We start from the raw sequence: 19,245 nt of genomic DNA, 5'->3' as shown, positions 1-19,245 counted from the left end.
CGACAAAGGTGAATCAACACCTAGGTTCCTCTATCCTTTGTTCTCTAATTTGTCCGCGCCCCAATCTGAACCTATCTGAGATGTGGAAATGTGTAGGAAGGAAACAAATTATTTTGTATGCCATTATCTTTAATAGAAAGTCGATGATTTGTATATGCGTGCATACCTGACAATCTGCTTATCGCGGCAGCTCTGGAAGGAGTGTGATTGTGCTAGCAGAGTAAAATACTGGAATCGCTCTAACTGCTCCTGGACTTCCAAGGTGACGCTGGGAGATTCGTTCTGCCACTTTGCCTATACTCCGCCTGATCACCGTTCATCCAGGTCTGCTAATTTTTTACCACCCTCTCTCTCACTGTGTGTGGACACCCCTGGCTATGTGTATATATATGGAGTTAAAAGGACATGTGCCCATGGACAAATCATGTGATTTCTTTAATTTCATGAATAATGCTCCAGCCTTGTGATTCTAACTTATGTATGTAGTTTTGACAAGGCAAATACATTTTATTTAGAACTGAATATGCATTACCCTACCATTAGCACTTTCTATAGGTTCTCTCACTAACAAAAAAGTAATATACGTTTACTCTTTTCCGTAAAGATCAACTTGGCTCCAAAAAAAAGTTCATTGCTCTCCTCTTTGAAAAATTCCTGAATTAGTATGTCAATTCCATGTGCAGAGAAAAGGAGACGAAGGGGATGGATGAGCAAGGACCAGAAGGACCAGAAGAAGAAGGGCAAGGGAGATGGGGCGATGTGCATGTCCATGGAGGTCTGCCCCCCTCTACTCCTCTCTTCTCTTTCGGTCTTTCCTTGTACTACAGCAGCCCTTAATCCCCTTTGATTCGATTTGTTCACTTGTGTTACTTGTTGTCTCCTAAGAAAAACAAGAAAACCTAAAGAACATTGTATTGAAAGTGGTTGAATTTCCAGATTGTACACATTTTTGTTGTAGATTAGGTAGTCAGATTTAACAACTATTGGCCATACATGTAGTTGAAAGTAGTACTTGAGCTGGACACAGGTTTCTTAGTTACACGGTTCCCATTAAGTACGGCCGAGGTCGTTCATGCTCTGTAGTCTATCGTCTGATGTGCTCATGAACCTCATCCATGTAAATATGCCTGCTTGGGCCTATGATCAATGTGTGATGTCTTTGTGCGCTCCCCTGTGCATTATCCTGTTATGATCAATGTGTCCTGTAGTTTGATATAGGTTCAGTCGTTCAGAAAATACTGTATTTTAGTTTTGATATAGGTTCAGAAATATTGTACTGTAGTTTGATATAGGTTCAGAAATTAGTGTACTGTAGTTTGATATAGGTTCAGAATGGACTGTAATGTAGTTGTTTAGGAACAATACTTGATATATGGTTAGGTGCAGATTTGGAAGTGCTGTTGTGAAATATTGTACAGTAAATAATATGCATTTTCAATAACAATAGTTAGCGCTTTTTTGTGACAAGTAACAATTGTGCACTTCTACTTGCAGGGGAAAATTCTAATTTCTTTACAGCGGTGTTTGAACAAAATGGCATATTCCGTGGGCTGGATGATAGAAGGACATTTTGTTGAAGCACTCAAGAGGAGTAATACTATTGTGATGCCAACACATGGTGAATAAACTTTATATTTTGTAATGCTCTAAATCCTGCACTGTGTTGGTTTGTTTCTAATCTAAACATGTCTTTTGGCTTGCTCTAGATTTAGCCTGAACCTTAATTCTTTGTTTGGTCTGAATCTTGCCTGAACCACTTCCTGCAGCTCCTGAATTTAGCTATGAATTATGTCATAAATTTCCTATGACTTATGCCTGAATTCTGTGCTAGTGGGAATGTTGTTGTTGGAAAGTTTTGTTGTACTATGTGATCTAAAAAATAGATAATGCTAAAACATAGGATGTCTTGCTGTTAATTTTTTTTGCGGCGTCTTCACCGCCGGCCGTATGCTGCATTGGCGACTGGCTGCGGCAGCAGAGGAGTGCATGTTGCCGCCAGCCATACGCTGCATAGGTTGCGGCAGCAGAGGACACAAGGCCATCGAGGGCGCATGATGCGGAGGCATGGAACGTCGCCGTGCTATGCTCTGCTCTGTTCGTGCTCATGAAGTGTTGAGCTCTTTTTTTGTTTCAGTTAGGTGCTTTTAGTTCAATTAGGCTACTGTCAGATAGAGTGCTTTTAGTTTCAGTTAGTTCAATATATAAAAGGAGACTTTTCTGCAAATATTGCTGGGGTGTGGATGGGACTATGACCAATGTGGCAATTGCGACCCGATTTGTGTACAAGTGAACCCGCAAAACATGTTTAGTGACTGGTTTGTCTCAATTTTCAAGTTTTTTTATATGAAATTATACCCGCAGCGCAAGTTAGTGTACTGTAGATGTATTATAACGTCGGGCGGTCTGGTGGTGGCCCGGCCGGTCGGGTCCGTGGGCGGGCTGACCGTGGGGGGTTCAATGGAGACGATGCCTTTGCTTCTGATCCTGTCGCTGGATCACAGCCTGCTGTCATGCGTACGGGTGCTGCGCGGAAGATTCCGGCTGCTGTCGCGGGGCATGGCGCTGTGGCCGGTACAAGCGGCAGGGGTGTTTGTAGACCCGTCTCTGGATGGGGTGTTGGTTCTGGACGTGCTGCAGGCGCTGGGTGTGCGTCCGTCCCTGGCGTTGCTAGACGTTATGTACCACGACAGGCTGCTGGGTCTTCTTGCCAGAGTTGTATACGTGCGTTCCTATCCACCCTTCGTTGGTTTTTTCGATTCATAGGTTGTTCTGCCAAGGTTGATGATGGTTACTGCATTCCCATGTTGTAGGTGATGGTTCGTTTCCTTTTCTTAGATCTAACATGCTCTGCACATAATAAAAAATCACCAAGTCGAGTTTGCTTCTCCATTCCTTTTGGTGATGAGGACGTGAAGTTGGAATAAAAGAGGAAAAAGGAACTACACTAAATAGATAATTTCATCCTGGTGATAGGTGTGCTTGACAAGCTCAAATAGTGCACCAGCACCTAATTCTTAGTTCACAAATCTTTTTGTTTCAGCGTAAGGCCAATTTACTCAGTGGAGCAACATGTTTTTAAACATCCTTCTTTCCTGAGTCCAGTTTGTTTTCCATCTTAGAGTAGCTTGATTTAGTTTGATCAACATAATATAAACTTATTGTTCCCTGCTTTATAAATCAATGCAATGACTTGTGATATTAGCCTTTATCCCCCAATTATTTAAACCTTTTCCTTCCTCTGCAGGAAGATGACTATGTAATACTGATTCCTCTTTCCCACATCTTTGCCCTCATGCTGCAAGCTCTCAAGTTGCCCCCTGCGACTTACCAACACAAGCCATATCCGGGCAATGAGTCTCGTGTGACGGTTACTTTCAATTCATCGTTGCAATTGATCGATGATTTGCTTGTTCCAAGTTCCAACCTCGATATCTGGTGTGATCTCAAAGAACTGTGATGAAGCAGAAGACAGTGCTGCTATGGCAGCTATTAGGTTTATGGAGGATGTATGTGGCAAGGAAATCAGGGATTATCACTACGTCCATGTTAAAAGGCTGGAAAATAAGGCGACACACCTAATAAGGTTGCTGGTTGCAGCAAACAAAACAATAAAGAAGGCACGCAGAGGATGGTATTATGCTGCCAGATATATGAGCTCGTATTCCAACCAGATACAGAATACGACCGTTACTCGGTACCTAAGAGGGCATGACAGCACCAAGCGGGCTATGGAAACGGCACTCGCAAGCACGGGAAAGTTGGCAAAAGGCTACGTTATATTGCCATGAAATCCGAGCAGCGCCTATAGACCACGATCTGGTGATCTTCGGTCAGCGCATCGTACCCAGCATGTTTACGGATCATTGCCTATGCCCTTTTGATGTTCTTTTGAACAAAAACTACATATCCTATGGATTCCTGTTGTTATCGTCAAGTGTACTTTCTGTTGTTATCGTTAAGTGTGCTTTCTATGATTGTATGCTGTTTGGGGACTTCCCATGTTGTGCACGTGAATGATCTTTGTTTCCAACGGGTTCTTCGGTGATTCTTCCTGTTGTATATGAATCTCCTTTAATTTTTTTATATGACTTCATTCTATTTTGTTTCATCTTTATCTTACTTACAGTTATTGATCTTACAGTCAGCTCCTGGCATCGCTAAATCGTGCTTTATTTATCTCACAACAACCTAACATTAACCCTCTTGGCTCACTTACACAGATTATAACATTTATCTATACTTTGTGATGCAATAGCTTCATGGGTGGGTGTTTCGAGGTTTCTCAGGTTGCGACATTAAGCGAGTACCAGTATTTTTAGTTACATTCTGCCTAACATCTATTTATAACTCCAGTTCATTCAAATGTTGTTAATCCCATTTAGATACATGGTGGTAATATCATCCTTTCATTGCCTTTTTTATCATCCAAATAGCAACGTAAGTCACTAATACCTTGACATTACCCGTTTGACCAAAATGTTCGGACATGCACCCTCGCGGCAAGGCGCGTTGCCGATCTAGTAAACAATATAGGGAGCGAGCAGAGGCAGGCAACGAGCAAGCGCGGGGTGAAAAGGTTTAATGGGCCGTGTCCTATGCATATGCATTGCACTCTGTGCTCTGAAACGTCCTATTGCCGCTGTCACTGCCTCCACGTGGCCTATTCTTGCCACCGTTGCTGCCATGGGTCAGCGTTGTTCCATTGCTGCTGGCACTGCCTTCATGGACCAGCTTGTTCCACCAGGATCACTCCTTCATGAATACCTCTCAATTTCCTTATATTTTTCTTTGATTCACGGCCTGGTGTTCAGTTTCTTCCTCCTCCATTATTCATTTTTCCGTTGGGTTGCTTGACATGGCTGAATATTCTACAATCGTGTGTCATGTGTGTGATGTCAATCTACTGAAGTTCCATTACAATGTTCTAACCCTATGTGATTTTTAGATTCTTGAAACAACTTTTCAGGATAAATAGTTTGTCTCTGGACAAAGAGGGACCATAAGGAGAGTAAGAGCTGAGGAAGATCTCTATTAAGCCAGACTCTCACATGCATGACATCGAAATTACTTTGTGTGACAATGTCCCGATCTCGCTCGTCTGGACAAACATTGCAGGGGAAAAAGCTATAGACGGTATTGCCAAACGCCCTTACCATGGTGACGAAGTCTTCATCCTCCCTTCCAGATGAGATCTCTTAAGGAGTCGCTACCTGGGCGACCAAGGGGTCACTTGACAAGAACACATAATGACCTCCTTTTCTTTCTTTGGCAGCGCACGCACACACACATGGATGATGCTTCGATCCTTATCCACCTTGAAAACCCTACGCTCCATTAATCGACCATGAAAGCTAGGCCAGCCCAGCCGCCATTGTGGCCTTGCGGGTATTCTCCCTTTTTCTCGGAAGGATGCGGTCCATTGATGTACGATTACACCCTAATTGTGATTAGCAATTAATTAGTAGTAAAAGACAAGTTAACCCCTTTATACGTTTTGATGGTGGGTGTACGGTGTACCGAAGCCGGCAAGCCTTTTAGATTACGTTCCACCCACTAGAATATGCCAAATGTTTATTTCACTCAACTTTGCATGAAGCTACCTTGCATTCGGTTGCTTCTTAGTTTTGTTCATCGGCAACATACACTAGTAGAAAACAGGGCTTTGGTTCGGGCATGGTAAGCCCATTAGTCCCGGTTCAGTCACGAACCGGGACCCATGGGGGCATTCGTCCCGGTTCGTGAGCCCAAGGGCCGGCCGGGGCCTCGTGGGCATTGGTCCCGGTTCGTATGGACTCATTTGTCCCGGTTCTAGGCATGAATTGGGATCAATGTGCCTCGCTCCTGGCCCACAATCATTGGTCCCGGTTATTGGCTTGAACCGGGACAGAAGGCTGGACTTTAGTCCCGATTCCAGTCACGAACCGGGACAAATGAGTTACCTATATATACCCCATCGCCGCAGCAGAGCACTCCAAAGTGCTCTGTTTTTTCTAGCCGGTGAGGAGAGGGCATTTGGGTGCTCTAGCTCACCTCCTATGCACATGATGACCCACAAGTATAGGAGATCTATTGTAGACCTTTCGATAAGTAAGAGTGTCGAACCCAACGAGGAGCAGAAGAAAATGGTAAGCAGTTTTCAGCAAGGTATTCTCTACAAGCACTGAAATTATCGGTAACAGATAGTTTTGTGATAAGGCAATTGGTAACGAGTAGCAAGTAATAAAAGTAAATAAGGTGTAGCAAGATGGCCCAATCCTTTTTGTAGCAAAGGACAAGCCTGGACAAACTCTTATATGAAGGAAAGCGCTCCTGAGAAAACATGAGAATTATCGTCAAGCTAGTTTTCATCACGTTCATATGATTCGCGTTCGGTACTTTGATAATTTGATATGTGGGTGGCCCGGTGCTTGGGTGCTGTCCTTACTTGGACAAACATCCCACTTATGATTTGTTGGGGAACGTAACAGAAATTTAAAATTTTCTACACATCACCAAGATCAATCTATGGAGTCATCTAGCAACGAGGGAGAGAGGAGTGCATCTACATACCCTTGTAGATCGCGCGCGGAAGCATTCAAGAGAACGAGGTTGATGGAGTTGTACTCGTCGTGATCCAAATCACCGATGACCTAGCGCCAAACGGACGGCACCTCCGCGTTCAACACACGTACGGTTGGGAAGACTTCTCCTCCAACTTGATCCAGCAAGGGGGAAGGAGAGGTTGATGGAGATCCAGCAGCACGACGGCGTGGTGGTGGAAACTACGGCGATCTCGGCAGGGCTTCGCCAAGCACAAGGAGATGGAGGAGTGTCACGGGAGGAAGAGGGAGAGGCCAGGGGCTAGGGTGCGGCTGCCCTCCCTCCCCCCACTATATATAGGGTCCCTAGGGGGGGCGCCGGCCATAGGAGATCCAATCTCCAAGGGGGGCGGCGGCCAAGGGGGTGGCTTGCCCCCCAAGGCAAGTGGGGCGCCCCTCCACCCCTAGGGTTTCCAACCCTAGGCGCAGGGCAGGCCCAAGGGGGGGCGCACCAGCCCACTAGGGGCTGGTTCCCCTCCCACTTCAGCCCATGGGGCCCTCCAGGATAGCTGGCCCCACCCGGTGGACCCCCGGGACCTTTCCGGTGGTCCCGGTACAATACCGATTACCCCCGAAACTTTCCCGATGGCCGAAAATTGACTTCCTATATATAAATCTTCACCTCCGGACCATTCTGGAACTCCTCGTGACGTCCGAGATCTCATCCAGGACTCCAAACAACTTTCGGGTTACCGTATACTAATATCTCAACAACCCTAGCGTCACCGAACCTTAAATGTGTAGACCCTACGGGTTCGGGAGACACGCATACATGACCGAGATGACTCCCCGGTCAATAACCAACATCGGGATCTAGATACCCATGTTGGCTCCCACATGTTCCTCGATGATCTCATCGGATGAACCACAATGTCGAGGATTCAATCAATCCATATACAATTCCCTTTGTCAGTTGGTACGTTACTTGCCCGAGACTCGATCGTCGGTATCCCAATACCTCGTTCAATCTCGTTACCGGCAAGTCACTTTACTCGTGCCATAGTGCATGATCCCGTGATCAACCACTTGGTCATATTGAACTCATTATGATGATGCATTACCGAGTGGGCGCAGAGATACCTCTCCGTCATACGGAGTGACAAATCCCAGTCATGATTCGTGCCAACCCAACAGACACTTTCAGAGATACCTATAGTGTACCTTTATAGTCACCCAGTTACATTGCGACGTTTGGCACACCCAAAGCACTCCTACAGTATCCGGGAGTTGCACAATCTCATGGTCTAAGGAAATGATACTTGACATTCAGAAAAGCTACAACAAACGAACTACACGATCTTTGAGCTATGCTTAGGATTGAGTCTTGTCCATCACATCATTCTCCTAATGATGTGATCCCGTTATCAATGACATCCAATGTCCATAGTCAGGAAACCATGACTATCTTTTGATCAACGAGCTAGTCAACTAGAGGCTCACTAGGGACGTGTTGTGGTCTATGTATTCACACATGTATTACGATTTCCGGATAACACAATTATAGCATGAACAATAGACAATTATCATGAACAAAGAAATATAATAATAACCATTTTATTATTGCCTCTAGGGCATATTTCCAACAGTCTCCCACTTGCACTAGAGTTAATAGTCTAGTTACATTGTGATGAATCGAACACCCATGCAGTTCTGGTGTTGATCATGTTTTGCTCTAGGGAGAGGTTTAGTCAACGGATCTGCCACATTCAGGTCCGTATGTACTTTAAAAATCTCTATGTCTCCATTTTGAACACTTTCACGAATGGAGTTGAAGCGACGCTTGATATGCCTGGTCTTCCTGTGAAACCTGGGCTCCTTGGCAAGGGCAATAGCTCCAGTGTTGTCACAGAAGAGAGTCATTGGGCCCGACGCATTGGGTATGACTCCTAGGTCGGTAATGAACTCCTTCACCTAGATTGCCTCTTGTGCTGCCTCCGAGGCTGCCATGTACTCTGCTTCACATGTAGATCACGCCACAACGTTTTGCTTGCAACTGCACCAGCTTACTGCCCCACCATTCAAAGTATACACGTATCCGGTTTGTGACTTAGAGTCATCCAGATCTGTGTCGAAGCTAGCATCGACGTAACCCTTTACGACGAGCTCTTCGTCACCTCCATAAACGAGAAACATATCCTTAGTCCTTTTTAGGTACTTCAGGATATTCTTGACCGCTGTCCAGTGGTCCATGCCGGGATTACTTTGGTACCTTCCTACCAAACTTACGGCAAGGTTTACATCAGGTCTGGTACACAGCATAGCATACATGATAGACCCTATGGCCGAGGCATAGGGGACGACACTCATCTTTTCTCTATCTTCTGCCGTGGTCGGGCATTGAGCCGTGCTCAATCTCGTACCTTGCAATACAGGCAAGAACCCCTTCTTTGACTGATCCATTTTGAACTTCTTCAATATCTTGTCAAGGTACGTACTCTGTGAAAGACCAATGAGGCGTCTCGATCTATCTCTATAGATCTTGATGCCTAATATATAAGCAGCTTCTCCAAGATCCTTCATTGAAAAACACTTGTTCAAGTAGGCCTTTATGCTTTCCAAGAATTCTATATCAATTCCCATCAACAGTATGTCATCCACATACAATATGAGAAAGGCTACAGAGCTCCCACTCACTTTCTTGTAAATGCAGACTTCTCCATAAGTCTGCGTAAACCCAAACACTTTGATCGTCTCATCAAAACGAATGTTCCAACTCCGAGATGCTTGCACCAGCCCATAAATCGAGCGTTGGAGCTTGCACACCTTGTCAGCATTCTTAGGATCGACAAAACCTTCTGGCTGCATCATATACAATTCTTCCTTAAGAAAACCATTAAGGAATGCCGTTTTGACGTCCATTTGCCATATCTCATAATCATAGAATGCGACAATTGCTAACATGATTCGGACGGACTTCAGCTTCGCTACGGGTGAGAAAGTCTCATCGTAGTCAACCCCTTGAACTTGTCGATAACCTTTAGCGACAAGCCGAGCTTTATAGATGGTTACGTTACCATCCGCGTCTGTCTTCTTCTTAAAGATCCATTTATTTTCTATGGCTCGCCGATTAACGAACAAGTCAGTCAAAGTCCATACTTCGTTTTCATACATGGATCCTATCTCGGATTTCATGGCTTCCAGCCATTTGTCGAAATCCGGGCCCGCCATGGCTTCTTCATAGTTCGAAGGTTCACCGTTGTCTAACAACATGATTTCCAAGACAGGGTTGCCGTACCACTCTGGTGCGGAACGTGTCCTCGTGGACCTACGAAGTTCAGTAGCAACTTGATCTAAAGTTTCATGATCATCATCATTAACTTCCTCTCTAGTCGGTGCAGGAACCTCAGGAACATTTTCTTGAGCTGCGCCACTTACCGGTTCAAGAGGTAATACTTCATCAAGTTCTACTTTCCTCCCACTTATTTCTTTCGAGAGAAACTCTTTCTCTAGAAAGAACCCATTCTTGGCAACAAAGATCTTGCCTTCGGATCTGAGGTAGAAGGTATACCCAATAGTTTCTTTAGGGTATCCTATGAAGACGCATTTTTCTGATTTGGGTTCGAGCTTTTCAGGTTGAAGTTTCTTGACATAAGCATTGCATCCCCAAACTTTTAGAAATGACAGCTTAGGTTTCTTCCCAAACCATAATTCATACGGTGTCGTCTCAACAGATTTCGACGGAGCCCTATTTAAAGTGAATGCAACAGTCTCTAAAGCATAGCCCCAAAATGACAGTCGTAGATCGGTAAGAGACATCATAGATCGCACCATATCCAATAGAGTGCGATTACGACGTTTGGACACACCATTACGCTGAGGTGTTCCAGGCGACGTGAGTTGTGAAACTATTCCACATTTTCTTAAGTGTGTGCCAAATTCGTGACTCAAGTATTCTCCCCCACGATCTGATCGCAAGAACTTGATTTTCCTGTCACGTTGATTCTCAACCTCACTCTGAAATTCCTTGAACTTTTCAAAGGTCTCAGACTTGTGTTTCATTAAGTAGACATACCCATATCTACTCAAGTCGTCAGTGAGGGTGAGAACATAATGATAGCCATTGCGAGCCTCAACACTCATTGGACCGCACACATCAGTATGTATGATTTCCAATAAGTTGGTTACTCGCTCCATTGTTTCTGAGAACGGAGTCTTGATCATTTTACCCATGAGGCATGGTTCGCATGTGTCAAATGATTCGTAATCAAGAGACTCCAAAAGTCCATCTGCATGGAGTTTCTTCATGCGTTTGACACCTATGTGACCAAGGCGGCAGTGCCACAAGTATGTGGGACTATCATTATCAACCTTACATCTTTTGGTATTCACACTATGAATATGTGTAACATTACGCTCGAGATTCATCAAGAATAAACCATTCACCAATGGAGCATGACCATAAAACATATCTCTCATATAAATAGAACAACCATTATTCTCGGATTTAAATGAGTAGCCATCTCGAATTAAACGAGATCCTGATACAATGTTCATGCTCAAAGCTGGCACTAAATAACAATTATTGAGGTTTAAAGCTAATCCCGTAGGTAAATGTAGAGGCAGCGTGCCGACGACGATCACATCGACCTTGGAAACATTCCCGACGCGCATCGTCACCTCGTCCTTCACCAGTCTCCGCTTATTCCGCAGCTCCTACTTTGAGTTACAAATGTGAGCAACCGCACCGGTATCAAATAACCAGGAGCTATTATGAGTACTGGTAAGGTACACATCAATTACATGTATATCACATATACCTTTAGTGTTGCCGGCCTTCTTGTCCGCTAAGTATTTGGGGCAGTTCCGCTTCCAGTGACCACTTCCCTTGCAATAAAAACACTCAGTCTAGGGCTTGGGTCCATTCTTTGGCTTCTTCCCGACAGCTTGCTTACCGGGCGCAGCAACTCCCTTGACGTCCTTCTTAAAGTTCTTCTTACCCTTGCCTTTCTTGAACTTAGTGGTTTTATTCACCATCAACACTTGATGTTCCTTTTTGATCTCCACCTCTGCTAATTTCAGCATTGAATATACCTCAGGAATTTTCCATCCCCTGCATATTGAAGTTCATCACAAAACTCTTGTAGCTCGGTGGAAGCGACTAAAGGATTCTGTCAATGACCGCGTCATCCGGGAGATTAACTCCCAGCTGAGTCAAGCGGTTATGCAACCCAGACATTTTGAGTATGTGCTCACTGACAGAACTATTTTCCTCCATCTTACAGCTGAAGAACTTGTCGGAGACTTCATATCTCTCGACCCGGGCATGAGCTTGGAAAACCATTTTCAGCTCTTTGAACATCTCATATGCTCCGTGTCTCTCAAAACGCTTTTGGAGCCCTGGTTCTAAGCTGTAAAGAATGCCGCACTGAATGAGGGAGTAATCATCAGCACGTGACTGCCAAGCATTCATAACGTCTTGGTTCTCTGGGATGGGTGCGTCACCTAGCGGTGCTTCTAGGATATAATCTTTCTTGGCAGCTATGAGGATGATCCTCAGGTTCTGGACCCAGTCCTTATAGTTGCTGCCATCATCTTTTAGCTTGGTTTTCTCTAGGAACGCGTTGAAGTTGAGGACAACGTGGGCCATTTGATCTACAAGACATATTGTAAAGATTTTAGACTAAGTTCATCTAATCAAATTATTCAATGAACTCCCACTCAGATAGACATCCCTCCAGTCATCTAAGTGAAACATGATCCGAGTTAACTAGGTCGTGTCCGATCATCACATGAGACGGACTAGTCAACATCGGTGAACATCTTCATGTTGATCGTATCTTCTATAGGACTCATGCTTGACCTTTCGGTCTTCCGTGTTCCGAGGCCATGTCTGTACATGCTAGGCTTGTCAAGTCAACCTAAGTGTATTGCGTGTGTAAATCTGGCTTACACTCATTGTATTCGTACGTTAGAATCTATCACACCCGATCATCATATGGTGCTTCGAAACAACGAACCTTCACAATGGTGCACACTTAGGGGGAACACTTTCTTGAAATTATTACGAGGGATCATCTTATTTAAGCTACCGTCGTTCTAAGCAAATAAGATGTAAAACATGATAAACATCACATGCAATCAAATAGTGACATGATATGGCCAATATCATTTGCTCCTTTTGATCTCCATCTTCGGGGCTTCATGATCATCATTATCACCGGCATGACACCGTGATATCCATCGTCATGATCTCCATCATCGTGTCTTCTTGAAGTTGTCTCGTCATCTATTACTTCTACTACTATGGCTAACGCTTTAGCAATAAAGTAAAGTAATTACATGACGTTTATGTTGACACACAGGTCATAAATAAATAATGACAACTCCTATGGCTCCTGCCGGTTGTCATACTCATCGGCATGCAAGTCGTGATTCCTATTACAAGAACATGATCAATCTCATACATCACATATATCATTCATCACATCCTTTTGGCCATATCACATCACACGACACATGTTGCAAAAACAAGTTAGACGTCCTCTAATTGTTGTTGCAAGTTTTTACGTGGCTGCTATAGGTTTCTAGCAAGAATGTTTCTTACCTACGCCAAAACCATAACGTGATATGCCAATTTCTATTTACCCTTCATAAGGACCCTTTTCATCGAATCCGATCCGACTAAAGTGGGAGAGACAGACACCCGCCAGCCACCTTATGCAACTAGTGCATGTCAATCGGTGGAACCAGTCTCACGTAAGCGTACATGTAAGGTCGGTCCGGGCCGCTTCATCCCATGATGCCGCCGAATCAAGATAAGACTAGTAACGATAAGCAAATTGACAATATCGACGCCCACAACTGCTTTGTGTTCAACTCGTGCATAGAAACTACGCATAGACCTAGCTCATGATGCCACTATTGGGGAATGTAGTAGAATTTTAAAATTTTCTACACATCACCAAGATTAATCTATGGAGTCATCTAGCAACTAGGGAGAGAGGAGTGCATCTACATACCCTTGTAGATCGCGCGCGGAAGCGTTCAAGAGAACAAGGTTGATGGAGTCGTACTCGTCGTGATCCAAATCACCGATGACCTAGCACCGAACGGACGACACCTCCGCGTTCAACACACGTACGGTTGGGAAGACGTCTCCTCCAACTTGATCCAGCAAGGGGGAAGGAGAGGTTGATGGAGATCCAGCATCACGACGGCGTGGTGGTGGAAACTACGGCGATCTAGGCAGGGCTTCGCCAAGCACATGGAGATGGAGGAGTGTCACGTGATGGAGAGGGAGAGGCCAGGGGCTAGGCTGCGGCTGCCCTCCCTCCCCCCCACTATATATGGGGTCCCTAGGGGGGCGCCGGCCCTAGGAGATCCAATCTCCAAGGAGGGGGGCAGCCAAGGGGGTGGCTTGCCCCCCAAGGCAAGTGGGGCGCCCCACCCCTAGGGTTTCCAACCCTAGGCGCAGGGGAGGCCCAAGGGGGGGCGCACCAGCTCACTAGGGGCTGGTTCCCCTCCCACTTCAGCCCATGGGACCCTCCGGGATAGGTGGCCCCACCTGGTGAACCCCCGGGACCCTTTCCGGTGGTCCCGGTACAATACCGATTACCCCCGAAACTTTCCCGATGGTCGAAACTTGACTTCCTATATATAAATCTTCACCTCCGGACCATTCCGGAACTCCTCGTGACGTCCGGGATCTCATCCGGGACTCCGAACAACTTTCGGGTTACCGTATACTAATATCTCAACAACCCTAGCGTCACCGAATCTTAAGTGTGTAGACCCTATGGGTTCGGGAGACACGCAGACCTGACCGAGACGACTCCCCGGTCAATAACCAACAGCGGGATCTGGATACCCATGTTGGCTCCCACATGCTCCTCGATGATCTCATCGGATGAACCACGATGTCGAGGATTCAATCAATCTGTATACAATTCCCTTTGTCAGTCGGTACATTACTTGCCCGAGACTCGATCGTCGGTATCCCAATACCTCGTTCAATCTCGTTACCGGCAAGTCACTTTACTCGTGCTGTAATGCATGATCCCGTGATCAACCACTTGGTCACATTGAGCTCATTATGATGATGCATTACCGAGTGGGCCCAGAGATACCTCTCCGTCATACGGAGTGACAAATCCCAGTTCGATTCGTGCCAATCCAACAGACACTTTCGGAGATACCTGTAGTGTACCTTTACAGTCACCCAGTTACGTTGCGACGTTTGGCACACCCAAAGCACTCTTACGGTATCCGAGAGTTGCACAATCTCATGGTCCAAGGAAATGATACTTGACATTCGGAAAAGCTACAGCAAACGAACTACACGATCTTTGAGCTATGCTTAGGATTGGGTCTTGTCCATCACATCATTCTCCTAATGATGTGATCCCGTTATCAATGACATCCAATGTCCATAGTCAGGAAACCATGACTATCTTTTGCTCAACGAGCTAGTCAACTAGAGGCTCACTAGGGACATGTTGTGGTCTATGTATTCACACATGTATTATGATTTCCGGATAACACAATTATAGCATGAACAATAGACAATTATCATGAACAAAGAAATATAATAATAACCATTTTATTATTGCCTCTAGGGCATATTTCCAACATGATTAACCCCTATTGCAAGCATCCGCAACTACAACAGAAGTATTAAGGTAAACCTAACCTTAGCATGAAACATATGGATCCAAATCAGCCCCTTACGAAGCAACACATAAACTAGGGTTTAAACTTCTGTCACTCTAGCAACCCATCATCTACTTATTACTTCCCAATGCCTCCCTATAGGCCCAAACAATGGTGAAGTCTCATATAGTCGACGTTCATATGACACCACTAGAGGGATGACAACATACATCTCATCAAAATATCGAATGAATACCAAATTCACATGACTACTAATAGCAAGACTTCTCCCATGTCCTCAGGAACAAACGTAACTACTCACAAAGCATATTCATGTTCATAATCAGAGGGGTATTAATATGCCTAATGGATCTGAACGTATGGTCTTCCACCAAGTAAACCAACTAGCATCAACTACAAGGAGTAATCAACACTACTAGCAACCCACATGTACCAATCTGAGGTTTGGATACAAAGATTGGATACAAGAGATGAACTAGGTTTTGAGATGAGATGGTGCTGGTGAAGATGTTGATGGAGATTGCCCCCCTCCCGATGAGAGGATCGTTGGTGACGACTATGATGATGATTTCCCTCTCCTGGAGGGAAGTTTCCCCGGCAGAACAGCTCCGCCGGAGCCCTAAATTGGTTCCGCGAAGGTTCCGCCTCGTGGCGGCGGAATCTCATCCCGAAAGGTTGCTTATGATTTTTTTTCCTCGATGAAAGACTCCATATAGCAGAAGATGGGCATCGGAGGGCCATCAGGGGGCCCATGAGGCAGGGGGCGCACCCAAGGGTAGGGCGCGCCCCCCACCCTCGTGGCCAGGGTGTGCCCCCCTCTGGAACTTCTTGCGCTCAGTATTTTTTATATATTCTGGAAATAGCTTCCGTGAAGTTTCAGGACTTTTGGAGCTGTGCAGAATATGTCTATAATATTTGCTCATTTTCCAACCCATAATCTCAGCTGCCGGCATTCTCCCTCTTCATGTAAATCTTATAAAATAAGAGAGAATATGCATAAGTATTGTGACATGTGTAATAATAGCTCATAATGCAATAAATATCGATATAAAAGCATGATGTAAAATGGACGTATCAACTCCCCAAACTTAGACCTCGCTTGTCCTCAAGCGAAAACTGAAATCAAAAAATATATCCACATGTTAAGAGATAGAGATAGAGGTGTCGATAAAAATAAAATACGGACATGAGGGCATCATGATCTTTCTTAGAACAGCAACATGAGGGCATCATGGTCGCGCTATTCGTCACCCTGGGTGAGGAATAGTTATTCTTCACCCCCTTTATTTTACCATTAATGCACCGTAATTTTACGTTCCGTAAGTTTTGTCTTATTTTCGACGCAAAAAGAGACCGTAAGAAAATATATAATCGCCGTAAAAAATATTTTATGTTATATAAAATTACAAACGTAAAAACATAGTCTAAAATACACATAAACTGCAAATTTTCTTATCTTATGACTTATATTTTAATTTTCTTATGTCAAATTTTACGTAGTGAATCAATAGAAATGTAACTATTTGAATTCCAAACACAATTTAATTATAAAATGATCATAAGATTACCTCGGGTGAGGAATAACTTATTCTGCACACTGGCTGAGGAATAGTTATTCTTCACCCCCTCTCTAATTTGACATCAATACAACGTATTTTTATGTTTTGTAAATTTTATCTTATTTCATACATAAAAAGAGAACGTAAGAAAATATGTACTCGCCGTAAAGTATTTTATGTTACATAAAATTACGAATATAAGAACATAGTGTAAAATGTACATAAAAATATGATTTTTCTGGTCTTATGACCTTTTTTATACTAAATTTTACATATTTAATCAATATGCATGTAACTATTTATATTGTAAACGTAATTTATTTAGGAAGCAATCGTAAAATTACCTCTGGTGAAGAATAATTTATTCTGCACCCTGAGTGATTAATAGTAACACTATACACTATATATATATATATATAGGGCCTGATGAGGTGTTCCTGAGATTAAGAGCAACACTAGACCGGCCCATTAGCACGTCACCGAACGGCCTAATAACCCGACGACGACCTTCCCTCTGAACGCTATCTCTAACCTCCCACGATTCCACCATCCTCCTCCGGTAGCGTCGCCGTCCACCGGCCTCGTCCTGCGCACCTTCCGTCGGCCTCCTCCCGCGAAATCTCCGCCGCCCGTCTCCCACGGAACCGTCGCCGACCTCATCCCGCCGGCCCTGCAGCCGCCCTCTTGTTGCGGCCACGCGCCTTCCTCCTCCTGCGGCCTTGCCCCCGGTCTTCTCCAGCGGCCGCGCGCCGTCCTCCTGCCGTTGCCCCGCCACCGATCTCCTCCCGCGGACGCGCCGCCACCGACCCCCAACAGGATCCCGTGCCTCCACCACCCCCAAGATCCTACACCGCCGGGCGGGATCCGGCACCCCGCATCCATGTCCCGGCGATCCCAAGCACGCCGCCTGCCGCGTGCACTCGACACGACACCTCTTGCCTCCCCACGTCGCCGCCTACACCACCATCACCGCAACCACACATCACTCCGGCCGGGATCCGTCGCGCAGTCCAACCTCGTCCGTGCGTGCAGTCCCTCCTTGTCTGCTCGCTTGACAGTAGAGGTGAGATCTCCCTCTATGCCCCCTCCTCCACATCACAACCTCCTTGCAGACAATTCACCGAGGGCCTGCAGTTCAATTTGCTCCAGCAATTCTATTTTGTCATGTGCATCACCGAGATGAATATATCTGTGATTCGTTTAGTATACATCGAGTAAGTTCGGTATTGGTTTTTCAATTCGCTCCAGCAATCCTAGTATTTTCAATTTGACGTGTATATGTACATTGAGAAAGTTAAGTATTGCCGTGCTCGACAATGGCCATGAAGAGCTAAGTAACTTTGTCCAATTATCTATATGGGTGCATATCTTGTGTTTGTTGAAATGCTGCCACCAACAAGAATACTAGTTCCATTAGTTTCGAGTACGTGTGATGTGGTCCTCTGTTTGTTTATTCTTCTGGGAAATTCTTGTAGTGTTCTTCATTCCCTTGTTTATTGTAGTGGGGCATGCACTGGTTGTTCCATGAAAAAATTCTGTAGCTAGCTGCTGGTGCAACTACTCTCTTGCCGGGACGACTGGCTGATGTGTGTCTATCAATAGGTGCTAATTCTCTATCTATTTGATTCTGATCCGCAGCAAACAGTGCTTCCAAAAATGCAAAAGGAGCTCCGGATTTTGATGTCTGAAGTTCAGCTGTACCATGGAGACTACTGCGGCCGTTCGAAACACTAGCAGGCGACGTGCTAACCAGCTGCAGGTCACGGTCTCCTTGAGTTGCAGGTCGCGCCCTTTACCCATCAGCGTCGTCACCTGTGCCCTAGTTCATATTCTACAGCTGAAATATTATTGTAACAGTCTTCTTCAACCCATTGTTTTTACCCAAAAGGTTCAGAGTTCTATTGGGTTAGAAGCCACGGGAGAGCAATTAAATTTGTGTTTGCTTTTCAGTAAATATTCTAGGGCTGAATGTTATCGTAACAGTCTTGTTCAAACCGTGGTTTTTCTTCAGAAGGTTCAGAGTTCAATCTGGTTAGAAACACGTACAGTTTGTCAGCTTGTTTCAGGTCGTCTAAATCTGGAGTTCTGGACTGTTTGATCTATCGGGTTGCCTGCGCCGGCCGTCGAAGCCTACCGAGGTGGTGCCCCACTGCTGCCAGCGTCTCCCTGCACCCCTCCTCCACACCACAAGGACGACAGAGATATCAAGTTGTTGCTCTTGCTCTTCAACTACATCTTCAGGTTCAGAAAAGTTCAACTTGGCGCAGGATGAAAGTTCAGCTGGTGGGGCCCCGGCAACAGGAACGTTTTGCTGTGCGGTGTAGTCTACGGTGGCAGCACCATTTTAATTTCCACGTTTCTACTACTGCTAACAGAGGAGAAGAATGGGCAGCACAGAGCTACTACTGCTACTGCTTGTTTTTGCTTGCACAGCCAATTTGGGCGTTACCAGGAACAAGACAAAGCGAGAAAATTATGGAGTGATAGAGATAAAAGAG

At 45.1% G+C, this 19,245-nt stretch overlaps 1 protein-coding gene and 1 long non-coding RNA gene across 2 annotated transcripts; both read left to right on the top strand.

Annotated features, from left to right (window-relative positions):
* Nucleotides 1-274: 274 nt before the first annotated feature.
* LOC119355943 lies at nt 275-1,529 on the top strand. Its single transcript, XR_005171741.1, has 3 exons — nt 275-324; nt 684-775; nt 1,495-1,529. It is a non-coding gene; the product is annotated as an uncharacterized LOC119355943 (long non-coding RNA).
* A 937-nt stretch (nt 1,530-2,466) lies between these two features.
* Nucleotides 2,467-18,696, top strand: LOC119350469 (E3 ubiquitin-protein ligase Hakai-like). The gene is made up of 6 exons (XM_037618294.1): nt 2,467-2,721; nt 2,811-2,816; nt 3,245-3,367; nt 3,450-3,506; nt 17,220-17,810; nt 18,386-18,696. The coding sequence occupies exons 1-6, from the start codon at nt 2,467-2,469 to the stop codon at nt 18,479-18,481; spliced, it is 1,128 nt and encodes a 375-aa protein (XP_037474191.1). The 3' UTR covers nt 18,482-18,696.
* The last annotated feature ends 549 nt before the right edge of the window (nt 18,697-19,245 follow it).

The sequence above is a fragment of the Triticum dicoccoides genome, chromosome 1A, assembly GCF_002162155.2.
Source record: "Triticum dicoccoides isolate Atlit2015 ecotype Zavitan chromosome 1A, WEW_v2.0, whole genome shotgun sequence".
NCBI lineage: Eukaryota > Viridiplantae > Streptophyta > Magnoliopsida > Poales > Poaceae > Triticum > Triticum dicoccoides.
The sequence above is the reverse complement of the archived record's forward strand: the minus strand, read 5'-3'. Positions and strand labels throughout refer to the sequence as shown.